Source organism: Talaromyces amestolkiae, assembly GCF_001896365.1.
Source record: "Talaromyces amestolkiae strain CIB chromosome Unknown scaffold12.1, whole genome shotgun sequence".
Taxonomy (NCBI): domain Eukaryota; kingdom Fungi; phylum Ascomycota; class Eurotiomycetes; order Eurotiales; family Trichocomaceae; genus Talaromyces; species Talaromyces amestolkiae.
This window is the reverse complement of record NW_024468048.1, coordinates 175,171-196,502: the sequence shown is the minus strand read 5'-3', so window position 1 is coordinate 196,502 and position 21,332 is coordinate 175,171. Positions and strand designations below refer to the sequence as shown.

General features: G+C 44.5%; 6 protein-coding genes across 6 annotated transcripts; 3 read left to right on the top strand and 3 right to left on the bottom strand.

Moving 5' to 3' along the window:
* Nucleotides 1-987: 987 nt before the first annotated feature.
* Nucleotides 988-2,646, top strand: BHQ10_006388 (uncharacterized protein; the record flags this gene model as incomplete). The annotated part of the gene is made up of 3 exons (XM_040878968.1): nucleotides 988-2,336; nucleotides 2,400-2,551; nucleotides 2,609-2,646. The coding sequence occupies 3 exons, from the start codon at nucleotides 988-990 to the stop codon at nucleotides 2,644-2,646; spliced, it is 1,539 nt and encodes a 512-aa protein (XP_040734892.1).
* A 2,407-nt stretch (nucleotides 2,647-5,053) lies between these two features.
* BHQ10_006387 (uncharacterized protein) lies at nucleotides 5,054-6,455 on the top strand (the record flags this gene model as incomplete). The annotated part of the gene is made up of 2 exons (XM_040878967.1): nucleotides 5,054-6,179; nucleotides 6,238-6,455. 2 exons carry the CDS (start codon nucleotides 5,054-5,056, stop codon nucleotides 6,453-6,455), a joined length of 1,344 nt encoding a protein of 447 aa, XP_040734891.1.
* A 7,222-nt stretch (nucleotides 6,456-13,677) lies between these two features.
* Nucleotides 13,678-15,082, bottom strand: BHQ10_006386 (uncharacterized protein; the record flags this gene model as incomplete). Its single annotated transcript, XM_040878966.1, has 4 exons — nucleotides 13,678-14,360; nucleotides 14,451-14,579; nucleotides 14,651-14,791; nucleotides 14,857-15,082. The coding sequence occupies 4 exons, from the start codon at nucleotides 15,080-15,082 to the stop codon at nucleotides 13,678-13,680; spliced, it is 1,179 nt and encodes a 392-aa protein (XP_040734890.1).
* A 1,785-nt stretch (nucleotides 15,083-16,867) lies between these two features.
* Nucleotides 16,868-18,173, top strand: BHQ10_006385 (uncharacterized protein; the record flags this gene model as incomplete). Its single annotated transcript, XM_040878965.1, has 4 exons — nucleotides 16,868-17,062; nucleotides 17,116-17,224; nucleotides 17,290-17,733; nucleotides 17,794-18,173. The coding sequence occupies 4 exons, from the start codon at nucleotides 16,868-16,870 to the stop codon at nucleotides 18,171-18,173; spliced, it is 1,128 nt and encodes a 375-aa protein (XP_040734889.1).
* A 614-nt stretch (nucleotides 18,174-18,787) lies between these two features.
* BHQ10_006384 (uncharacterized protein) lies at nucleotides 18,788-19,726 on the bottom strand (the record flags this gene model as incomplete). The annotated part of the gene is made up of 1 exon (XM_040878964.1): nucleotides 18,788-19,726. The coding sequence occupies one exon, from the start codon at nucleotides 19,724-19,726 to the stop codon at nucleotides 18,788-18,790; it is 939 nt and encodes a 312-aa protein (XP_040734888.1).
* A 613-nt stretch (nucleotides 19,727-20,339) lies between these two features.
* BHQ10_006383 (uncharacterized protein) lies at nucleotides 20,340-20,994 on the bottom strand (the record flags this gene model as incomplete). Its single annotated transcript, XM_040878963.1, has 2 exons — nucleotides 20,340-20,523; nucleotides 20,585-20,994. 2 exons carry the CDS (start codon nucleotides 20,992-20,994, stop codon nucleotides 20,340-20,342), a joined length of 594 nt encoding a protein of 197 aa, XP_040734887.1.
* Between the last annotated feature and the right edge of the window lie 338 nt (nucleotides 20,995-21,332).

The following is a 21,332-nucleotide window of genomic DNA, read 5'->3' as shown; positions in this document are numbered from 1 at the left end:
TAAGAAGAAAGAAATAAAATTTTTGAATGTCGGCTACCATGGGCATTTAGTGGATACACGCGTTGATAACCAGGAACAAGAGGCGAGACTAAGACATTAGTATCCTTAAAGATGAATTATTTAGTGCGTCCCGCGGCTCGCAGGGTAACTGGCCCCATTCCGGATGGAAGTATTTCCTGTTCAGGAAAAGGGTAAAATCACGCGGAAGATGACCTATCCTAGCCCTAAAACCTGGCTGGCCTAGTCACCGATCAGATTATCAGCCAAGATAACAAGCAAATACCGATAGAACGGTGTACACGTAACACGAAAATTAGGGCTTAGCCAGTAAATGAAATATTGGAACCACGATAGAATGAGTGGATTGGTCCTCTCAATGCGTTCTAGTTTGATGTTCATCTTTACGCATTTCGGTGACTGCACAATAATAGGACCGGGTTAGGTGATAATACGAAGACCCAAAGACAGGGATATATTCAAGCTTCACTTAGATTGAGCAGATAAGCCGGTTAGTAGCGGCCCACTATCAATGAATCAGAGTCTTGTCGTACTCTTATCAATTAGCTTGGTGATGGCGATTATTGTAGAGTCTCTGTGCGTGCTACTGCACAATAATTCTTATTCGTCAGTCATGGTTTTTTTGACAAGTTCGGCGGTCTTGGATCGTCGTGCGACGTTGCATCTCAATTGGTCCTCGAAATACATCCGGCAGCGGTCTTGAAAGATTGAAACCTTGTTACTCGAGATTATGTGCAGGGTCATTGTGGGTGCGAGACTAATCCTTGGTAAAAAGCATTAGATACGTAAAACATATGTATGCTAAGGTACGTATTTGAAAAGTAGACTGTAAGATTCGACCTGGTGTAGAAAAACCTTACTTCTGTCTTTGTCTTTCCACTTCATGTTCTTTCCGGCGTACTTTCTTTATTAATTTTGGACTGTGAAACCCTCTGTTTTTGGCATTGAGCACTATCAACACCTGTAAACATGGAGAAACAGGTTGATGTTGAGGTTAATGCATTGCAGGCCCCTATTGAATCCTTGCGGTCATCTGAAAGACGCAGTAATGTTCGGAGTGGCCTGAAAAAAGTCTATCAGGATGTATCATGGGTATTCACGACTGCATCAGATGGTGTCCAAGACTGGACGCCGTTTGTGCTTGTTCTGTCTTATTTCGTCTTCTCCACCACCATTTACATGAATGCCACATCCGGCATCAACGAAATTTTCTGGTTCATCTATTTGATGACCAACACCTATATTGCAACAGCCACTGTGATCGAGTCTATTTCAGCTTTAGGGAACTTTCAAGATGCCAAAAGAGCTTTGGATAAGGTCGCTAAGAAGAATTGGGTCTTTCCTACATCAGAAAATGACTTGCCCAAGCTAGACATTATCATTGTGGCTTATTTACCAAATGAGCAAGACATCGTTATGGACCGTGTGAAATATCTATTGGAAGAGATCGTCTATCCCCGGGACAGATACCGTGTCAATCTGCTATACAACACTCCCTACGCCATCGAGCCGCTGGAATCAGAACTTTTTGCATTGGCCGACGAATATGCCAAAAACTTGCGCGTTATCAAAGTCCCCGGTTCAAAGTCCAAAGCCGACAACATAAATTACTATTGCAATGTCATACAGACCGATGCCGAAATTTCGGCAATCTTTGACTGCGATCACTATCCCCACCCATATGCACCAAAATGGGCAATGGAGCAGTTTGCCAAAGATAAAGAACTTGATATTGTCCAAGGTCGTTGCGTGGTGCTCAATGCCAACGACAACTTCCTCACTGCAATGATCGGAATTGAATTCGATAAGATTTACGCAGTCTCCCACCCAGGTCGTTCTGCAATGTTCCACTTTGGTCTTTTCTGTGGCTCAAACGGCTACTGGCGCACTTCGCTCTTGAAAGAGTTGAAAATGGACGACTCCATGCTTACAGAAGATATCGATTCCGCTCTTCGTGCATTTGGCCACGGAGCGAAAGTAATTCACGACATCAATGTCACATCCTTTGAACTCGCTCCGATCACATTCTCTGCGTTCTGGAAACAACGTCTGCGGTGGTCCCAAGGTTGGATCCAGGCTAGTATGCGTCATATTCATCTAGTGTGGAGTCGGTCGCGAGAAGGCAAACACCGTACCATGCGCCAACGCTTCGGAATCCTTTCTTTACTTTTTGTCCGAGAAATCAGTTACTATCTCATCACTCAATATCTTTGTCTTGTGTTGAGTGTTGTTATCACTGAGTTTCCCAAGAACGGCCACGATTTGTATAAACTCGTCTTTTTTCAATACCCTGTTGCTTGGTGGCTCTTCATCTTCAGGTATGGTCCTCAATTTTTCTGTATCAAATCTTCTATGACAGGAGCTAATTTTATGGTGAACAGTCTGCTTGCTTTTGTCGGCACACTCTGGGTCACATTCCACTTCCGATCTGAATTTTGCCGGTGGTACACGATCCCAATCTTTGCGGCCACATATCTTCCTCAGCTCGTACTCACTGCGATCATTGGTCTTTTTGGTCATGCACGTCAAGTAAGTAAGTACGTTAAATGGAACCCGACTCCACGCAATTGAGGTCACATTGCTGGATAAGCCGAGAATGTTATAGATGCCGCTGCTATGAGGCTATGATTTTAGTGTAGATCGTTTTAGCAAATTTAATTTTACATATATAGATATTACTGCAGGAATACATACGGACATATTAATGGTTTCATGCGAATTATGAATGCAGGGATTAGAAGGATCTTAGGCGATGAGAACACGAGAATCCATGTAACATCGGGAGCCTCAGAGATAGCAAATCCGAAGATCATCGTTATGTCCTGGTATGTGGACTTCAAAAACACAATCGCACGTGCTCCACTCTCACATGCTAATCAGATATCACGAAAAGTGGTGTCAAAAACTTTCAATAGTCCAGTCACGATGATAGCAGGGTCCTGGCGTACACCACGTATTGGGGACTCGGAGTTCTGATTTTGTATAACAGTCCGATACAATCAAAGTGGCAAAGCAAACACGCTAAAAAAAGCTTCGGCTCAAATTGCAACCAATCTTATCTTTCATGCGTACTACTGCTATGGAGTGGACTAATTGCCAAGGGCATGTCTGCGGATGTTGGTTGCAACCTTGTAGGATCAGGACCCCTGACACCCTCGTCGGGATGCCGTTCAAATAAAATCAACTGATCAAGAAAGAGTCTTAGAACCCCTTGATTCCCGCTTGCAGCCGAAAGGGTCAAAGTAAACCGCTTATTTATCTCCTTACCACAACCTATATTTTTTAAACCCTCATTAGGAAGGCGCTGTTTAATGAAACGAGCTTGTTCCCGCTGTCACATTCTTCGAGAGATGACTGATCTCCAGTGCATAAATTAATCCGACCGTTTGTGTCCAACTGATCATCATGGGTATGGACTGGCATCTGTATGAGAATCTTGACACCTGGGTAGTAGTCGGCCCAATACTATCGATTTAGTAGGGATCTTATGGCGTAAGAAGCAGATACAAAATAGGCAGGAGCTGATCAAAGCAATTCTAAAGTAGGCAAAGATCGATGAATACGCGATTGTCGAGATTGTTGAAGTCATCTACAAATCAATCTATTTGGAATTATGTTATGAAATATCGAAAATCAAGACAAATCAATAATAATGTATAAGCCGTTATAAACAAGCCTCTAATAATCAATAAACAAGAAATGTAGAACACGCCCACGTTGCTTTTGACTTTTTACTCCGTATGTTGTGTAACTTGAGCAAACAAGTCGTATGATTTGTGCGGAAATTTCATACAGACTTCGATAAGTGCAGAAGGCGCCTTGGAAACGTACTAGGCACTCCCGAACAGAAACATACGAGGATCAGAAATCAGATAAGGATTAAGGAGAAGATGAGTTGGGTAGGATGCAGAAGTGGAGCTCAATGCTGAGGTTGACTGGCGAGCCACGATGTACTGTTGCCGTCGATCAGTGAGTGGGTTTTGTTACAGTAGTGGCATCATGGCCTATCAATTTATTACATGGGCGTGCAGGGCTGCGGGCTAGCCAAGGACTTTTACGCTGCTTCAGCTGAGCAACGAGCATAGTGCTTTTTTACAGCAGAATCCACACTTCAAGTTTTCAATAATTCTTTTTTTTCGGACGTTTCTGGCGCTTCTACAAATTTCATCCTTGTTATTGCATCATGGGCCACTTGCTCGTGGATAACCGCGGCAAGACTGTGTGGGCTGGTGGATGCTGTTTCAATGCGATTAGCCCTAATTGCGTCTTCCCGCCCGTGGTACCTAGTGAGTTCGGGATACTACGCCAAGTACACTGAAGAATTGGGGCAGTCCCTAATAGCATTACCAATTAAGTTTACCATAATCAAGCCAATCATGTACAAGATCCATATCTTGGCTTTTTACATGGATGCATAGTCCCTGCTCTGATTACCGAGAAGCGATGTTATGTGACAACGAAGCCGTACGCGCATGACCACCAGATCCCTAACTGCAGTGATTTTTACCTGGTTCGGCGGGCAGTTGCTTACGGTTATAGAGTAATCATTATAGGTGGATTCCTCTTTTTGCACTAAATCTATAGAATACACGGAGGACGGACTTCCGTATTGTCTTTACATAGCCATGCCAGAGATTGACTAGATCTGGTTGGTATGGCCCGGTCTTGTTGATCTTGCAGGACGAACAAAGGACGGAGTATTAAGTAGTAGCACGAAATTTGGATCAATTGTAGGACAATGGGTTGTATCTTGTTTTGGCGGATCTTGCCCTTGTGGAGCCATTTGTTAACTTGCCTGTATCTTTTTGTTCAATTTTTTGGACAAAGACTTCTTCAAGTGCACTTCTGCATAAGCCTAAGCGTTAGACCTGCTTGGCTTTACGAGCTTATCTGCCGTCTTTTTTTCGGTGCAATCGGAATATTTGAATAGACCACTTTCTGTTACTCCCGACACCTTTTGTATTACCTCAATATCCTCAGGACACTCGACTTGAGTAGGAAACAACCTCAAGATCAGTTTAATTTATAATTCACCATGGTCGAACTCGACCTGAAGACGCTTCGAAAGCATATTGTCACACCACCAACGAAGCATGAGCAAGAGTATTTGATTGGATTCCGTGGAATACTTGTTATCCAGTCCTTCCTATGGATGTTCCTACAGACCTTTGCACCGACCACGGTGTATGCTTCAGCAAATACTCAAGGCCCTCTTGGCCAGGAGATTGTGCGAAAAGTCTTGTCAGTGCTGTTCTGGAATGAGTACTTCCTATACGGATCGATTATCTTCCTATCAGCACGTTCAATTGCAATTCCCTTCTTTCGGGATCCAACAGCACCGGTCATTGCACGTTCGCTTCTTACTCGCGCCTTACAATTATGCATTCCGGTTGCGATCTGTCTAGCAATTGTAAAGGGGTCCATGACTCCAGAAACTCTGGGCACAATTTATCAGTTCAAAACCTACAGCACGGACAATCTTTCTATGCCAATGCCAATTCAACTGCCTTCAACGTTGTCATATTGGAACTCAGTCTTCAACTTGTTCTGGACTACTCATGGGTTCCGATCACAGGCGGGCAATTATGCCTTTCCGACTCAAACGCTTTGGATGATTAATGCTGTCTACATCCAAAGTTACACGGTCTATATGATTATGGTGATTGTGCCTCATACTCGACCCAAATGGAGAGTTCAGTTTGGCATTTTGTTCGTCATCGCTGCATGGTGGTGCAACTCGTGGGCCTGGTATACGGTATCTGGACTACTCGTGTGTGATATGGTTATGCACATGGATTTCAAACAAAACGCTTTGATGGGTATACCTATCCAATTCCGCGGTCTTGTCTGGCGATCCAGCAATGGCCAGCCTCGGCGTCTTCCCACATGGGTTGTCGGCGGTTTATTGCTTGTAGGCGGACTTCTCATGCAGTACCTGTGGGCGGCTTATCGACCAGACTTGTTCTATTCCGAATGGAGAATCCATTCAAATCCTTACACTACGCCTGGTCTAGACCAAAATTACAGGCTTGACCACATCTCTGCAAGAGACGATGTATATCTTACCATCTTGGGCATCTTTACACTCTTGGAGACATATGATATTCTGCAGCGGGCTCTGCAGAACAAGTTTCTGCTGTTCCTTGGTCGTCGAGCATTGAGTAAGTGGATCTTTTCTCATTGCTTTTCATCCGATGGGACAATACTGATCTGTAATAGGTTACTTCCTGATTCAATCTATTCTTGCCTACATTGTCGGCATCCGGGTGTTCGAAAGTCTTCGAAAGCAGCATGGAATTTCCTCCGGAGGATCAGTTGTGGTGACCCTCATCACTTGCATTGTGGTCACTGTACCTGCAGCTGAGCTGTTCCATCGCCTGATTGTTGTCCCGAGTCGGTATTTCAGTCACAACTTTTACGAGTTTATCACGTCCTGAGATGTCGAGTACAAAATATTGTTATATTTTCTTAGTCTTTTGTCATGCTTTTTGGCTGCTTTTGCATTTCGCTAAGGCTTATGTATAGAATTTGAATGATCTTTGTTCGACTTGCACGATGTGTTCTAAACCCTAAATCAGTACCCACCCACTGCACACTGGATGTTGCGAAACAATATCTGTTTCGCATTACATTTTGTCATTTACACGTACTGAAAGTTACTTTTTCTAGCTTCGGATCCATTTACGAATTTGTTCATCGATCGCGATTTTGTACATACCATACAAGACAATAGTACGTAAATGTCTTTCATTCGATGCCATCCCTTCGGGCGACCATCAACTCAATTAATGTCCGACAAAACACTCGAACTAGAAACTGCACGCCAAATTAGAATTTCGAATATGGTAGTCGCATTCACAATCTTTCATCGACTGCCCCTTCAACATGTGACGAATCCAACAGTTAAGATTCGAGGACATCTTGGGTCCATCGTTGGTGATAGTGTCCCTAGTCCCTTGGAGACGCGTGGACCAGTTGTATCTCGAATAGACGAATTGACCTCATTCTAAGCCCAGGCCTTACTCGTCCGAGTCCAGTTCGAACGATAACAAAAGAACAAGGGCCTTGGCTGCAGTTTAGCTTGAAGCTAAAACGACGATCACAGACATCGGATCTTGGCTGCATTGTGTGGCTTGTACTCTGCCCGCCCATTTCTTGATTTCGATCCCTGTCTTCATTTCCTATATTCCAGGTCAGAAAACGAAGTAATTCGCCGCCGATGGTGCTGCGAGTGGATTGGTCCGGATATTACCTGTAACGTTAAAAGATCCGAGTTTTTTTTTTTCGAGTTTTTTTTTTTTTTTCGCTTACGTACGATCTCGGATCAACCTTGAATTTAAGACACATGGGCGATGCCAAGATCTATGGATACGAAATGATGGAAACTATTCATAATCAGCCCGGTCCCACTTGGGAGTTCCACAACGGACCCAGAGCCAACAGCTTCAATTGTCCAAGAATTGGATGCAGATCAATTTCCATTAGCTATCAATCATCCCGGCTCATGAGTCAATTCATCCATGGCTCTTGTCAGGCACTATAGTAGGTTTTCGGTTTCCGATACCGTAAAGTGCAGGACATGTCAGACTCAGCAAGCCACATGCGTTTTGTTCCACCTCGAGGACCCATCAAGATGCAGATTAGATTAGGGCTTGCTTCGCTGAAAGCTTAATGACAAACGTATACAGAGATGAAAACCTGATTAGATCAGGAGAGGAGCATTAATGCAGCTAAATCTCGCTTACTGGGATGAACGTCGTTCAATATTGTAGCTGCTAGTTGTTGGATGTGAAAGTTCTGAATCGTTTTCGAGACTGCAGTCGAACCGAATTATTATGTACTCTGCTGCTCTATTTCCATTAAATTTTTGTAAGTGAGCTTCCAAATCTCACGCCGGAAGACTGTATCCGACACTCCCCGTTTATTTAGAGTCCAGACTCTGGCAATGGACTGGAATAGCACATGGCCAAGTCAACGAAAACAGGTACTACCTTTTTCATGTCGTATCGATCCGAAGATGTATCCATGGGAATACAATAGCCGGTGGGCACCAACACGTGGACCCTCACCCGATGTTGATCCACTACTTATCAGGAACTAAATATCTGTAACCGCTTAATTCTTGCTTTCAATTGCTTTTTCCCCCCTCATTTTTCACCTCAATTGTTGGCTTTTTCCTTTTCCTTGGTCGGAGCATGTACGGAACATTGCTTTTTTCTCCAGCTGGCTCAGCCTGGCTGCAGCTAAAAAGGCTGAGGCAGGGGCTACGTGTACGGTGGCGATAAGATAGATCGATATGACGAACTTCCAATCTATAATAGACTCCGCGGATCGATGTATTTGAAATTTGCCTAAGACTGTGTCTTACATGTAAGTCAAAGGATGATTGATACCTGTCCATAAAGGTAAATTTCGTAACTTTGTGCACGCTAGGATTTTGCAGAAGTTCGAGTGATCGATTATAGCATAGGATTGTGTCTAGTTTGTCCCTCGAAAAAGATAGAGGCATTATCCGTACAAGTGTCAACACGATTATTAGAAGAGCGTTGTAACCTATTCCATCATGTTGAGCGTTCGAATGACGGATTTTATCATGCCTGAGGTAGCACATGTAGCACAATTTCTGCTTGAATTACCTGATTCTGGGCTAAGGATTTTTCTCTAATGAGTTTTCACTATCAAAGGGAATACCCTAGAATGAGCTTATGATTACAATGAAGAGCTGTTCTGTTGCGGGTTTTCGGTGATATGTTGGCCTAGACTAAGGCGTACTCTTGAAATTGCGTTTCCTTATATAGGTATATATAAGCGACTATATCTGAGTAGGACCCCTGGCAGAACCCTCTTCACTAGAATCAGGCTCATCAACTGATCAGTATCTCCCTCTTCCCTGTCTCTCGCCACAGAGATTCCGATTCCTCACATGAATTCCAACACTTGATAATTCGTAAGCTCCATCTTTAGGTCGGCGATTTTTTCTCTTGCCTCTTTCTGGCACGGCTCAGATTCAAGGCATCGGCGAGTGAGCACTCTATTGTTCAGAAACAATAGCCATTGCTCTGATATATCGACCACGTCGAAGTCGATACAGAAGGACGTCTTTAAAGCTTTCCTGCTGTCCAATTGTACGGATAAGATCTCGAAACACTGTTTGTCACTCAACTTCTCGCCCAATGGTTTACGGTCTCCTGCCACCATGCCAGCTTTCTTGCCAGTCCGGAGCTCCTGTGCCGCCGTTAGGTAAAAGTTACTCCATGTTGCATTCTTCGCACTGAAGCCGAGCTGTTTGTATAATGTGACAAGCAGATTGCATGCTCTAGTGTTGGGACTCTCTGGATTGGCCGGAACTGCATGCACAAGTAGGGTCGTAGCAAAGCGATAGTCTTTTCGGTCTATTAAAGTGTCTGCCTTGTCGCAAAGAACTTCGACATCCCCAAAGCACCCTACGTATCGCTGCCTTCTTCCTGTGGTGGGTATTGCCAAAAATGCTCGGGAGTCCGTCGAACCAGGTAATTTTTTTTTGGATAGATTCCCTGGACCGGTTGGTATGATCATCCTCATGCTGATCAGATCAATGATCATACCTTCCCATTATGATTCAGTGAACCATAGTATCCGCGGCAATGCCAGGCATGCTCAAGTGCGGGAGGCTGTTGCATTTGCTCCGCGATCTTGGTGCCAGTCAATCTCCGCTGGAGCTTCAGTTCCGGGGACCATCTGAAACACAATTCGAATACCATCAATGACATGCTCTTGGCCTGTTAATTGAGTAGAAAGATCTGGAGGAATGAAGCTGGCTGTCCCGACGCTCGAGCCCATCACCAAGCCTGTTCCGATCCAATCTGAGGGAGCACGAAGGAGCGCATTCCCATACATCAATGCGCCTCTTATCCTCATTGCTGGTCCAGCCAGTATGCTTTAACTCAATATAGTCTCTATGAACCCCTCCGGCGCAGAGAGAGGCACGCTGGTATCCGCATCTATGACACCTGCAGCACCTATGTAATGATCTCCGTGGGACTGCGAGTATATCATTCCGGTGACTTTCCTCCTACTGTCGCGGTGCTTCTGATGGAACTCCAAACCGGCCGCTGGACATTCACAAGAGACTGATGGATCGATCACAATAACCCCCTTTTTCCCTCCGACCAAAGCCATGTTCGACAGATCGTAGCCCCGGATTTGGTATATCCCCGGACAGATCTCGTATAGACCGTGCTTGGAATTCAGGTGGCCATGGCGCCAGAGGTGAGAATGTCTTGATCGGGGATATTTACCTTTCATAAAATTCCAAGCTCCGATGTCCCATACTACCTTCCCAGATGCATTCTTGATAATGCCGGTTTCCAGGGCTACCATAAGGTCGCGGTTTGCATCATCACTGTCTTTCCTGTTATCGAAAGAAGGTGCCACCATATTAAATCGGACTGATATATTTTCGATTAAGATTGTATATGCTCCTTAGTCGTTGAATGAGGACTACTTATATGAAGACAGAGCAAGCTGTATTCCACGCTGAGGTCGGCGAGAGTCCGAGGAGCCGGCAAACCCAAATCTGGCATGTACCGGGAAGTGCGTCTGTGCATAGAAAACCGGCCAGTGCATTAAAATCACTGGCGCCATATTGGGTCATACACAAAATCGCGAAAGTTGACTCAATGCCTTCAAAGTCGTTAGACGCAGTATCATATTGAGTGTCTGTGGGTTGTATTTGGCGAGTTGCACGGGCAGCGTCTGACTACATACTAGATCGAGTTAACTATAGGTATCGGTTTTGACCGATCTCAGCAAGTAGAAAGTCGATCACAACTGTAACTGTCAAGGTGCCGTCGGCAGAGTCGAGGTTGGATGGCTCTATACAACTTCGTCCAGTGTGGGCGTGCCTACTCATCCAATAGTTAACTGTGATTACATACTTGACTTTAGTGATAATGAAATTCGTTGATGAACACAGTCCTTAGAGAAAATTAATTTCTCTATTTGTTTTAAATAGATCAATTTTAAATTGTAAAGGAAAATACAACTAAGATGGGGGGCGCAGGTAAGTCTCGATCAACGAAATGACCCTCAAGTTCATTCGCTAATGGTGAGCATAGGGCATATCACACCACCGACCATCGAGACAGGGACTTCCCAAGAAGCCTTAACGTGTGCATATCTCTATGGCTTTCCCATCTATGCTGACGCGCTCTGCGTTGGGGCTATGCCAAATCCTGGGTCAACGTGCCATACCCGTGCAGGAATCTACACCCCAAAGAATCATGCAGTAGTTCGACCAAATTTCGACATGCTATACGCTCTATTATTTTATGACGTATCCCAAGCAGATGTAGGATTTGAGATTCCCGATTCAATGATCGATACTGGCTGTGGCCATGGTATGACATGTATGGAAATAACTTTGCCATCGTAAGTATGTTATCTAGCTTGACCTCCTGTGGATCTTCTCATGATTAACGATGTGCAGGCAGTTTTTAGGGAATTAAGCCTTAAAAATATTTACTTAGGCATACCGAGGATGAATTCTGCGTTCGCCTATCGAAAAAGGGGGGGGAGTATCGTTCATACGTGAACTCGCCGACGCCATACGGTACAATCACTGTTTGCATTAAGTTAAGGAGTTGGAGAGCTGATGAAAATAGGCATGCTCTTGAATCGAATCCTGGTAAAGCACCGGACACCAGAGGACCTCGCGATAGTTCACAGCCGGCAAGACCAGATGCTCTTCATGCTCAAGGCACGAAAATACGGTCCGGATCATACACGGAGATTCCTCCGTTGGATCTGCAAATCTTATCTAATCTATCAGATTTCACAGATATTGAAMAAGCCGTTCTAATGTTAACAGCCGGACTTAACCTTAGTAGTGCATTCATAGATCTTCAAATAAACCCAAAAGCTTTTCCCGAGTGGATAGATCTATTGTTCAATGGACATACTGTGACGACACAACAACTATTAGAACGCAATACTGATTCACTCGGAGATCTAAAATTTAAGCCCCTTAGATCCAGGTTATTAAGATCTCAGCTAGCATCCTTAGATGAGGAAAAGCAGAAATGATTCGTCTTAAATTAAAGCTACTAGAACCGCTCGACTCGCTAAATGAATCTAAGACGGCTTTATCCGTGTATGCAATTATGACGCCCATTATAATGTTCGGGGGATACGGTTGCAAATCTCTTCTATGATGTGTGATTACATCCCCATTTCCATCCATCCTCATAGCTTCAATTTAGTAATTCCAACCACTCACAGAGATCAACTAAATAATACTTTAATATAATCTATGGTCTATAGTTTACAACAGCTTTAGTTAAACTAAACATTCTTTTCCCATCACTACCTACTTCAAAAACAGACTTCACTAGATCAACTTCCCCTGTCTCGCATTAAACATTCCAATATTCATATCAGGACATGTCTTGAACAAAACCAAAGAAAATCAGCAACTAACAATAATAGCAAACAACATACACCTCCTACCAACATGAGCTATATCCATAGCACCAAGTCCATCTTCGACTCCAGAAAAGTGAAAACAATCCAACTATTAGATAGAGTATACCAGTCCCAGCACTCCTTCTAAATCCACTTCTTTATCAAAGAAGACATCCTTGACCTCACCTCATCCATTCAAAATTCATGCTCTCTTCTAAGAAAATAATAAAAAGAATAAATCATAGAAATATAGCTTAATAAAAACACTATAACATAGCCTAAAACAGCAAATGGAGCCAGCTCACCTCCTCATACAACCTCTCCTACACCCAAACAACATTCTCAAAGACTACAAAAACCCTCCTACACCGACATACTTACCTAATCTAGATAACCCCACTATGACTCTTCTACCACTTATACAGATACATGTATATAGCATACCCGATTACTCATTATCCACTCTACATTTACACTTCTAAGTGCCCAATTTCTCCAGGCTTATATATAATTATGCTTTCTTAACCAATCAGCAATTCCTCATTACCATCTACTTCATCGTTTCAGGGCTAACAGCGCGCAATGCGCGCGTCTTCCAGTATTATTCCTACACTATTCTCCATTTGCTATGGTGACTTCTTGGCACTGTTTCAGAAGAAAGAGAAGAGAGTGTTTGTTGTTACTCTGAAGGTGCAAACTACTGTATTAAAGAGCAAAGTATCTCGACCGAACTTAAGGTTATTTACATAGCAAAATTAAGTCTGATCAATCACGTGTAAAGCCATCCTACCTCGCTACTTTCTCAAAAGATGGACTGTAAGCTCAAAATTGGTGAGATTGGTACTGCTTGTTCCACATTCTATCATAGATTTTATCCAAGCATAATCTCCGGAATGATAACCACCTCTCATATCCAAAATCACAAAGACCCTGTTCCTTGAGGGCAAGGAAATACCTGAAAAGGACATAGAGATAAAATGCAAGGCGATAGAATAAAACTAAATACATGCTAAATGAGTGTGCCCTTATAGAAATGTTGAGAACATGGTCCCTGATACGTTGTTTCAAAGCGCCGATCTGAAATATCATATCACTGCTCTGCTATAGCATACCATTAATGTGTCGTACTATATCACTGATATGCTTCAATCCTAAGGCATGCCCGCATAATTCCTTGTGTTTGTCTCCTAGGAGCAAGGGTTGTGGTTTTGGTCAGAATTAAAGCCAAGGGGTGGCTGTCGCAGTTACCGGAAAGGTCTGAGTAGGAGTTGCAGTTGCCGTCTCGGTGGCAACGTTCGCAAAAAACGACGACCTCTCCACGGCGTTGAGCGAACTCAAAAACTCCGGTATGCCATCCTCAGCCGAGACATTGGATTTCTGTACTCCGCCATCAGCGTACAGGGTGGCAGGTGACGATACCACCCGTGTGTAGCTCATGTTCACTCCCATACTAATCCAAGCCAACACACCATCCTGAATGTCATCGCCAAGCTTGATGTACTCAAAGAAAGGGTCTGCCTGCCAGCCACGGGCAGCATCCATGGCAACAATCCAATCATCCTTATTGTATGTGAATTGGGCAGTGTTGGTAGTGTAGGGATATTGCCCTTCAACAGCTGCAATGAGATTCTGGTCAAAGTATAGCTGGCCGACATGCGCGGAGGTGTCTCCACGAACTGTACCGTTAGGAAACGTCTCCGGGTTGAGGTGCACATTCACATGGACATGGATAGTGCGGGGATAATAGTGGCCTGGGAAGAGTGTCGTGAATTGGACGGCACCAATATTGTCGGTAATCTGTGCGCCACGTAGGTAGGTGGCATTGATATTGGCTGGATCACCGGTGCCATTGCCATTGCCAGCTTCAACAACTCCCGAGTAGACTCCGGTTGAATTGCAACCTGGAAATGAGACTGTTAGCTAACAGAAATCTTCTTCATACGCAATCTTGTCTATGAAACAACAGGGAACAGAAAAGGGGTTTTGCATACTCCAGATTTCTATGACGGCACCCCGGACCGGGTCGCAAGTCTCGACATCAATGAATTGCAGATCCACGGTAAGAGGCACTCCTTCCTGGTCTTCGATGAGCTTAGAACGAATATATTCGCCCTCGATATCTAAATTAGCGTCAGTAAACAAAATTCTGCCCAGCAGGGAAGGCGACAAGGCACTGCTCATATCTACTTACAATAAGGGCCTTCTTCTTCTTCAGGAAAGAGCACAGCAGAGTGCTTGCCGGCAAAAATCTCGTACAAGCTCGTTGCAGGGGACAAACTCAAGTTTGCCTCGTGATCCACCCAAACAGGGTCATAACCTCGCCGTCCAAGCGCTGCATAATTAGTATTTGCCCTTAAATACAGCAGATATTCTAAGTGAGTAAACAAAGGTACTCACAGCCGAGATCCCTTTTGGACAGACTGGATGCCAGGCCAGAACGACGTTCTACAGCGCTGGCATGAATTCCGCGGGCTGCCATCTTTGCGTGACAGTGGTCCAGGTTTGAAACTCCCGTGGCGAGTGCCCTACGGGCTTCCCGCAATTTTTCGCTGGCGTCGCCGCCAGGATGCGCTGAGACTGCACTGCTCACGAGGAACAGAGTAAGGGAATCGAATAATTTCATTGTGGGATCGTTTTGAGACACTCCTTTGTAGGCAGATTGAGAAGGCTAGATAGGTTTTGAGATTATTTTCTAGATGATGTGAAAAATCATCCTGTCGTTTCAGCAGCGCCGTGGTTCAATTCATATATCCGCTTGACCTCTCTAACGTTTAGTGCTCGGATTTCAGCAACTGCCGAAAAATGCATCCGTCCAGTGTACACTGAAAGTCTGAAGAAGATTTATAGATGACGCTATACACAGTAGAATAGAGTAGGTAGTACTTTCAAGACTAGTTTGAAGAAACCAATTACTAAATCTCGACCTGTGGTACGTGGAATCTAAAGCTTGTATCCACCCGTGGCCTACGAAGATCCTGGTGATTTCCATAGTACGTTTTTACCCTGGCGTAAATACAAGCCATATAAAACTGCGTACAGAACTTTACCAGGAGGGCCTACTCTAATAAGTAAAGTCTCTATGATATGAAGGATATCAATAGCAAGTCATTGGCTTAAAAAGTACGGCACTATAACACAATCCCTGCTTGACAGTAAAATAAAAAACGTACTATTGTCAACCGTAGGTTGTACCTGGTAGGCGTGACAAAATTCGCAATCGACTAGTAAGTTGTTTTGAGACATTTTATATGTACGCCACGCTGTATTGGCTAAAGGCTTATTATAATATAGCGCATATAGATATTTACATTTCTATATCTTATTAATGAGCCGATTTATGGGCTATTTTATAACCCAATTCATGCGCCGATTCGCGAGATAATGTGTGAGCCAATCTGCGAATCCGTTTACGCGCTCTTGGGCGAGTTCGCGAGTCAATTTGCAAGCCAAGTCGTGAGCTAGAGGTACGGGCGCTTGTACGGGACCGGGTGTTTATACGTGTGTGACAACTTCGGGCCGAGTGAGCTAGAGGTACGGGCGCTTGTACGGGAACGGGTGTTTACACGTGTGTGACAACTTACGGGCCGAATGAGCTAGCCCTGCAAATGGATGACGCTCCAGCGTGCTTCCGATACCTCGCCGGCGGGGTAGAAATGGCGCCCCAACGCAGTAGGCAGGAGTGGGGGCCGGGGGGAGGGGGGGGGTCCCGTGACGAAGCCTTTGGAGTGATTCCCCCTATTGTAGAGCTCGGTGGTAGTAGCAAATACTCAAAAGAGAACCTTGAGGACTAAGTAAAAACGTAATTGATATAAAGGTTTAGGCTAAAACATGCCGTAATATGGTTAGTTGGATTTCAAGATTAATACCGCCTCTCTTGGTGAATTTTAGTATGCATTAGTGTTGGTCCTTAAATCCGTCCAATTGCTCGCGTCATAGATACTCCCACTTTTCAGCTTCTGAGTACTCCGGAGATTAGATTAGTTTATGGTACGTACGTCGTAGCTTATCTTGAGGCAGCTTAAATTGCTTGACGATGAACGAGCCGGACCGCACAAGATTCGACGGGCCATAAAACTGCCGTGCAGAATAGCAGACTGGTAATATCCGAGTGCTTTACCGGTAGTCCTTACTACTTTGTCCTTACCAGAGTCCAGAGGAATACTGTACACCAACTACTCCATAGTAACGTGCCTGTTCCCATTCGTTCGTCATGAATTACGCAAGAAGAGACGTGAGTTCATATTAATTGATTCAATCTGGCCAGTCCAAGTCCATTCTCAGACGCGGAATGGACAATGATCGGTGGCAACTGAGTGAAACTACAGTATATAATGAACAATGGGGTCGAGTTTATTCCGCAACATCTACAGTTTTAGATTTAAAAATCTAATAAGAATCTCAATATCTGATGATGGGCAAATTCTTAGTGATTTTTGTAGCCGCCTATGCTGGATTCACTACAGCAGATACCCATTATCTGCTCTCGGGCTTCTTTAGTGGAACGAGCATAGCTGCCCTCGAGTTTGACGACGCGAAGTTGTCACTGAATCTTATTAACGATATCACTATCAATGCCAACTCCTCAAAATGGATTTCCCTTGATGTAATTTTGATACATATCAATTTTGACCGTATGGTGCTAATGAGATTACATAGGAGAGCAAAGAGAATCTATATGTGGGAGCCCCTGGTTACTTTCAGAGCTATAGTATCACGTCAGGGCTTGAGCTCGATTACCAGAGCAGTGCTAGCCTGCCCTCAAATTGTATGTCGCAAGACATTCCAACATGACTCTAGTCTGTATACAAATGTGCTGATTTTCCACATTAGGTTCGAACGCAAACTACATCGTTGCCGCCATAAAAGAACCACATGCCGTTTTTGGAGCCCCTTTCAATCTAGGCTGTTCTGCTCTTGCTATCTCTGTGGATGCTGCTGGAAGCTTACAGTCATCATTTGCAAACATCACCTACGATAACCGTGCCGGCGTGCATGGTCTAGCGCTGAGCCCTCAGGCCGATTTCATCTACTCAGCTGATGATACGGGTAATGCGGTCTGGGTCCATTCCTACAATCAGCCATCCGCGGTTATCAAGGAAGTGCAACGAATTTCTGCGCCTGATGGTTCTGATCCAAGACACATAGCTGTGCATCCAGCTGGCTTATTCGTCTATGTCGTATACGAAAAATCGAATGAGTTAGCTATTTACACTCGGAATAAATCCACGGGGAGGTTGGTTAATACCAATGTAACTTACTCTCTTATACCATCATGTAAGCTGATCTCTGTGTCGCTCATTCTTTCTACACATCTAATGAACCGAAATTTGGCAGCCTTTTCCAACTATTCTTCGTATTATGGCGATGAGGTTGCGTTCTCAATTCCGGGAGAAAAAAGCTTGCCTCCCAGATATCTTATTTGTAGCACAAGGTCACTTGGAACGACACCTGGCTATGTTACAGCTTTTGCTCTGGATCCTCTTGCAGGAAACATTACTTCACAGCTGTTTGTGCTACCCACCACTGGCACCGGAGGACAAGCAAATGCTGTCTCTCCAGCTAGTTTCAGTGAGGAACATTTTGCTACAACTGATACTTCTTCCAATTTCATCGAAGTCTGGAAGATTGAGTCAAACAAGACATCAACGTCAGCCTTTGCTGCTGCACACGTGGACTTGGATTCAGCACCTGCCAACGCAGTGTGGTATACTTAGATTCTGGAATATATAACCTGCAGAATGTGTGGAAGAAACTGTCTGAATAGCCCTCCTACGAATCACCCTACGCCGTAGGTGTACGCTGTTGATTCGTACTGCGTGCGAATTGGGATTACTATTACACCTAGCGCGTACACGACAACTCCCTACTTTACAACTTCGTCTCTCACTTAATTTTCCTGAAAAAGATATCCAATCCAAAGATATTGAATAACAGCATATATATACTGTGGTCCGCTTCTTCGCTAAGGCTGACAAATCGGATGCCCACCAACCAATTGTTTTTATTTATGCTTAGAATGCCTTCCTAGCAACATCTCTACCACATCAAGGCTTCTTCTTTCGTCATCAGGATGATCTATTCGCATCATCTTTTCGCTTCCGAGTAGGCGGTTCGGGGAATGGTGTTATGGAGTGACTCTGTTTGAGCGAACCATCTAGGAGCTACTGCGCAACAGTTGGGGGAGAATTTGACAATTTCGAAGTCTCTTCGTTTTGTCTAACCTCACATGTCACTAACTGCATTAGCACAGAGATGGGAGCAAACTATAATCGACAGGTTGGGTATATATTGTTATATAGGAATCAAGCATCGCAATATACCGACTGCATTAAACGCCCGGGAAAGCAGTGGCGAGAAACTGCGAGTCAAGTTCACTCAGCAAACTGTTCCAATCCAGATTATCAACGTCCATGGCATCGAACGTATCCCAATCAAACGTAGTCATATCCGGATTACTAGCGTGAGCCGGAAGGTCAATGGGATTCTCAGCAAGACCAAAATTCTCCACGACTGTTGTCGATGTATTACCAGGCTTCGAATTCGAAAATCGAGGAAGCGACAGCCTGTACTTCTGCACAATGCTATCCAATGACTCGAGAAGATTTGCCGTAAATGGTGAATGAGTTCTCGCTTCTTCAAGAATGCCACATGCCTCTATCAACTCAGCCTTTCGTTTGGGATCACACTGCCCGCGGTCATTGTGGAAGCACATGTCCAGCAGAAACGCAATACTGGCTATATACACAGCCTGCAGAACGCCAGAGATTCGAAACCGTGCATGCACAAATCGCACTGATTCGCGCTCAAGTAGTTTTTCGGTTCGTATGGTTTGCCGAGCAGCTTCTAGACAGGATTCTCTTGAGTAATTGTATTGAGAATTGGATGAGGCTTTTGCTAGATACGGAAGATGTAGTTTGCATCGATGAGAATGAACCAATGAGTGGATGATGTATCTTTGCACAATAATGCCGGCTGTGAGCGGTGGCTGAGACGGGGCTTCTGCGGCTTCGAGCTTGAAAAAGGGTGGAATTTCTGCTAAAAATTTCAGAAACTGGGCATCGACTGCAATGATCTCGGCATGATCTGATGTGTCGCGTGCTGTGGCGCCAAGGGGCATTCGATCGACTAGTTCGCGACACATTTCACCGAGGCGAATGCGCTGTAGAAAGTATGACATTTCCGTTGGTTCGGATAGAGGTTTGTCGATATTTTTCATCCCGTCGTAGAGGTCCTCGTCGTTCACATTCCATGGTCTGCGTGTAGCCATATGTCGCAAATGAATGGAGTATGCTCCTTCTTGGGGACCGGCGTAGCGGGATAGCATCCTTGAGAAAGTTCCACATCAACAAAAAAGCATCAAAAAAAATGAGAAATAAAGGCCTACCAATCGGTTGCACATAGATACCACCATATCCTTCTCCCTATTTCCTCCGTTATAGTCCCTACTTTAGGGGCATGATCACTCGTAGCATAATTCGGATGATCCAAACGATGAAGACCAACCTCTCGCGCCATACAAATAGCTTGACTAACCATAGACGTATATCGTAGGGTCATACCTTCTAAATTTACTAACATGAAGAACGCAATAACTATTGCCTGTACAGCCTCAAAGGACCGAATTGAAGACCGACGACAATGGTCTAGCAAATCGAGACAAGCTCTTACCCACATGGTCGACTGGGAATGAGCTAATTCAACATTTGGATACATAGCTTCCTCCATGTCATGAAAGGTCCAGGCGTACGAAGCACTTCCGAACATACTCATGAGTAGTGCCACTTGGCCAGGCGATACGGGTTGGTCTTGGGCAAGTTTGTCGTAGATATCATCTATAAGGGAGCGTGTGGTAGGTGTGTGGATTACATGGTGAATAAATGTTACGTCTCGCACGTATTTGTTGAATAGTTTCCTGGCTTCTTCGCGCAAGGGCAGCCATACACATCTAACCGGCTCTTGAAACGAGGCTGATCGCCCTGAGCTAGGCCAGAGATAAGTCGGCGATTGTGGAATGTGCTTGATGGAACATATTCTAAAGCAGACGTTGATGGGAGATATCGATGCCTATTCCCCGATCATTAGTAAGTTCATCAGAGAGTACGAATGAAGGAATGAACGTACAAACCAATTTTCATTGAACGAAACCTTCTTGAGAATATCCGCCTCAATTCTAGACGGAAGACCCTCAGTAGCCGGCGGAATAAACGTCGTTAGTGCTGAATTCTGCCATGGTCGATGTGCGGGTGGAGCACGAGCAGTGATGACAGGATCACTGTGCTTCAGCACAATCTCTTCAAGCCGTAGAAGACGAGCCGTAAGCTCTGCATTAGATCCATTCGGTACGAGTGCCTGTGCAGTAGGCCGACTGCCCGGAAGTTCCACGGAGCTTGTAGGATACAAGGTGCATTGTACGTCTCGGGTTTGACAGTTTGTACACGGCGACTTGCGGTCACAGCGCAGTTTTCTCGAACGGCAGAAGTGGCAGCTGACGGGTCGTCTTCGGTCTGATCTGGGGGTAATACTGGGTTTACCCATGATACACTCTGTGTCTGATGAATCTCAGTAAAATGGTGAGAACGGAAAATAAATGTTTTATGACTTAGAATTTACGAGCTGATGAGATACGAAGTTTAATCCAATCAGAGTGCGTAAAGTCCGCGGACATTTTGACCAATCAGACTCGATAACCCTTGTCACTTCAATTTATGAGCAAAGGTACGCAATCATTCAAGGCAGCAAATAGCGTTTAGCGAGGCCAATAATACTCAAAGGGACTGTTCTCTCTAAAATAATTTATGTTCATGACTCCTCAAATAGCGCAGCGAGTGCGAGTTGAAGATATTCAACGTTGCCTTGATGAGTTCAGATTGACC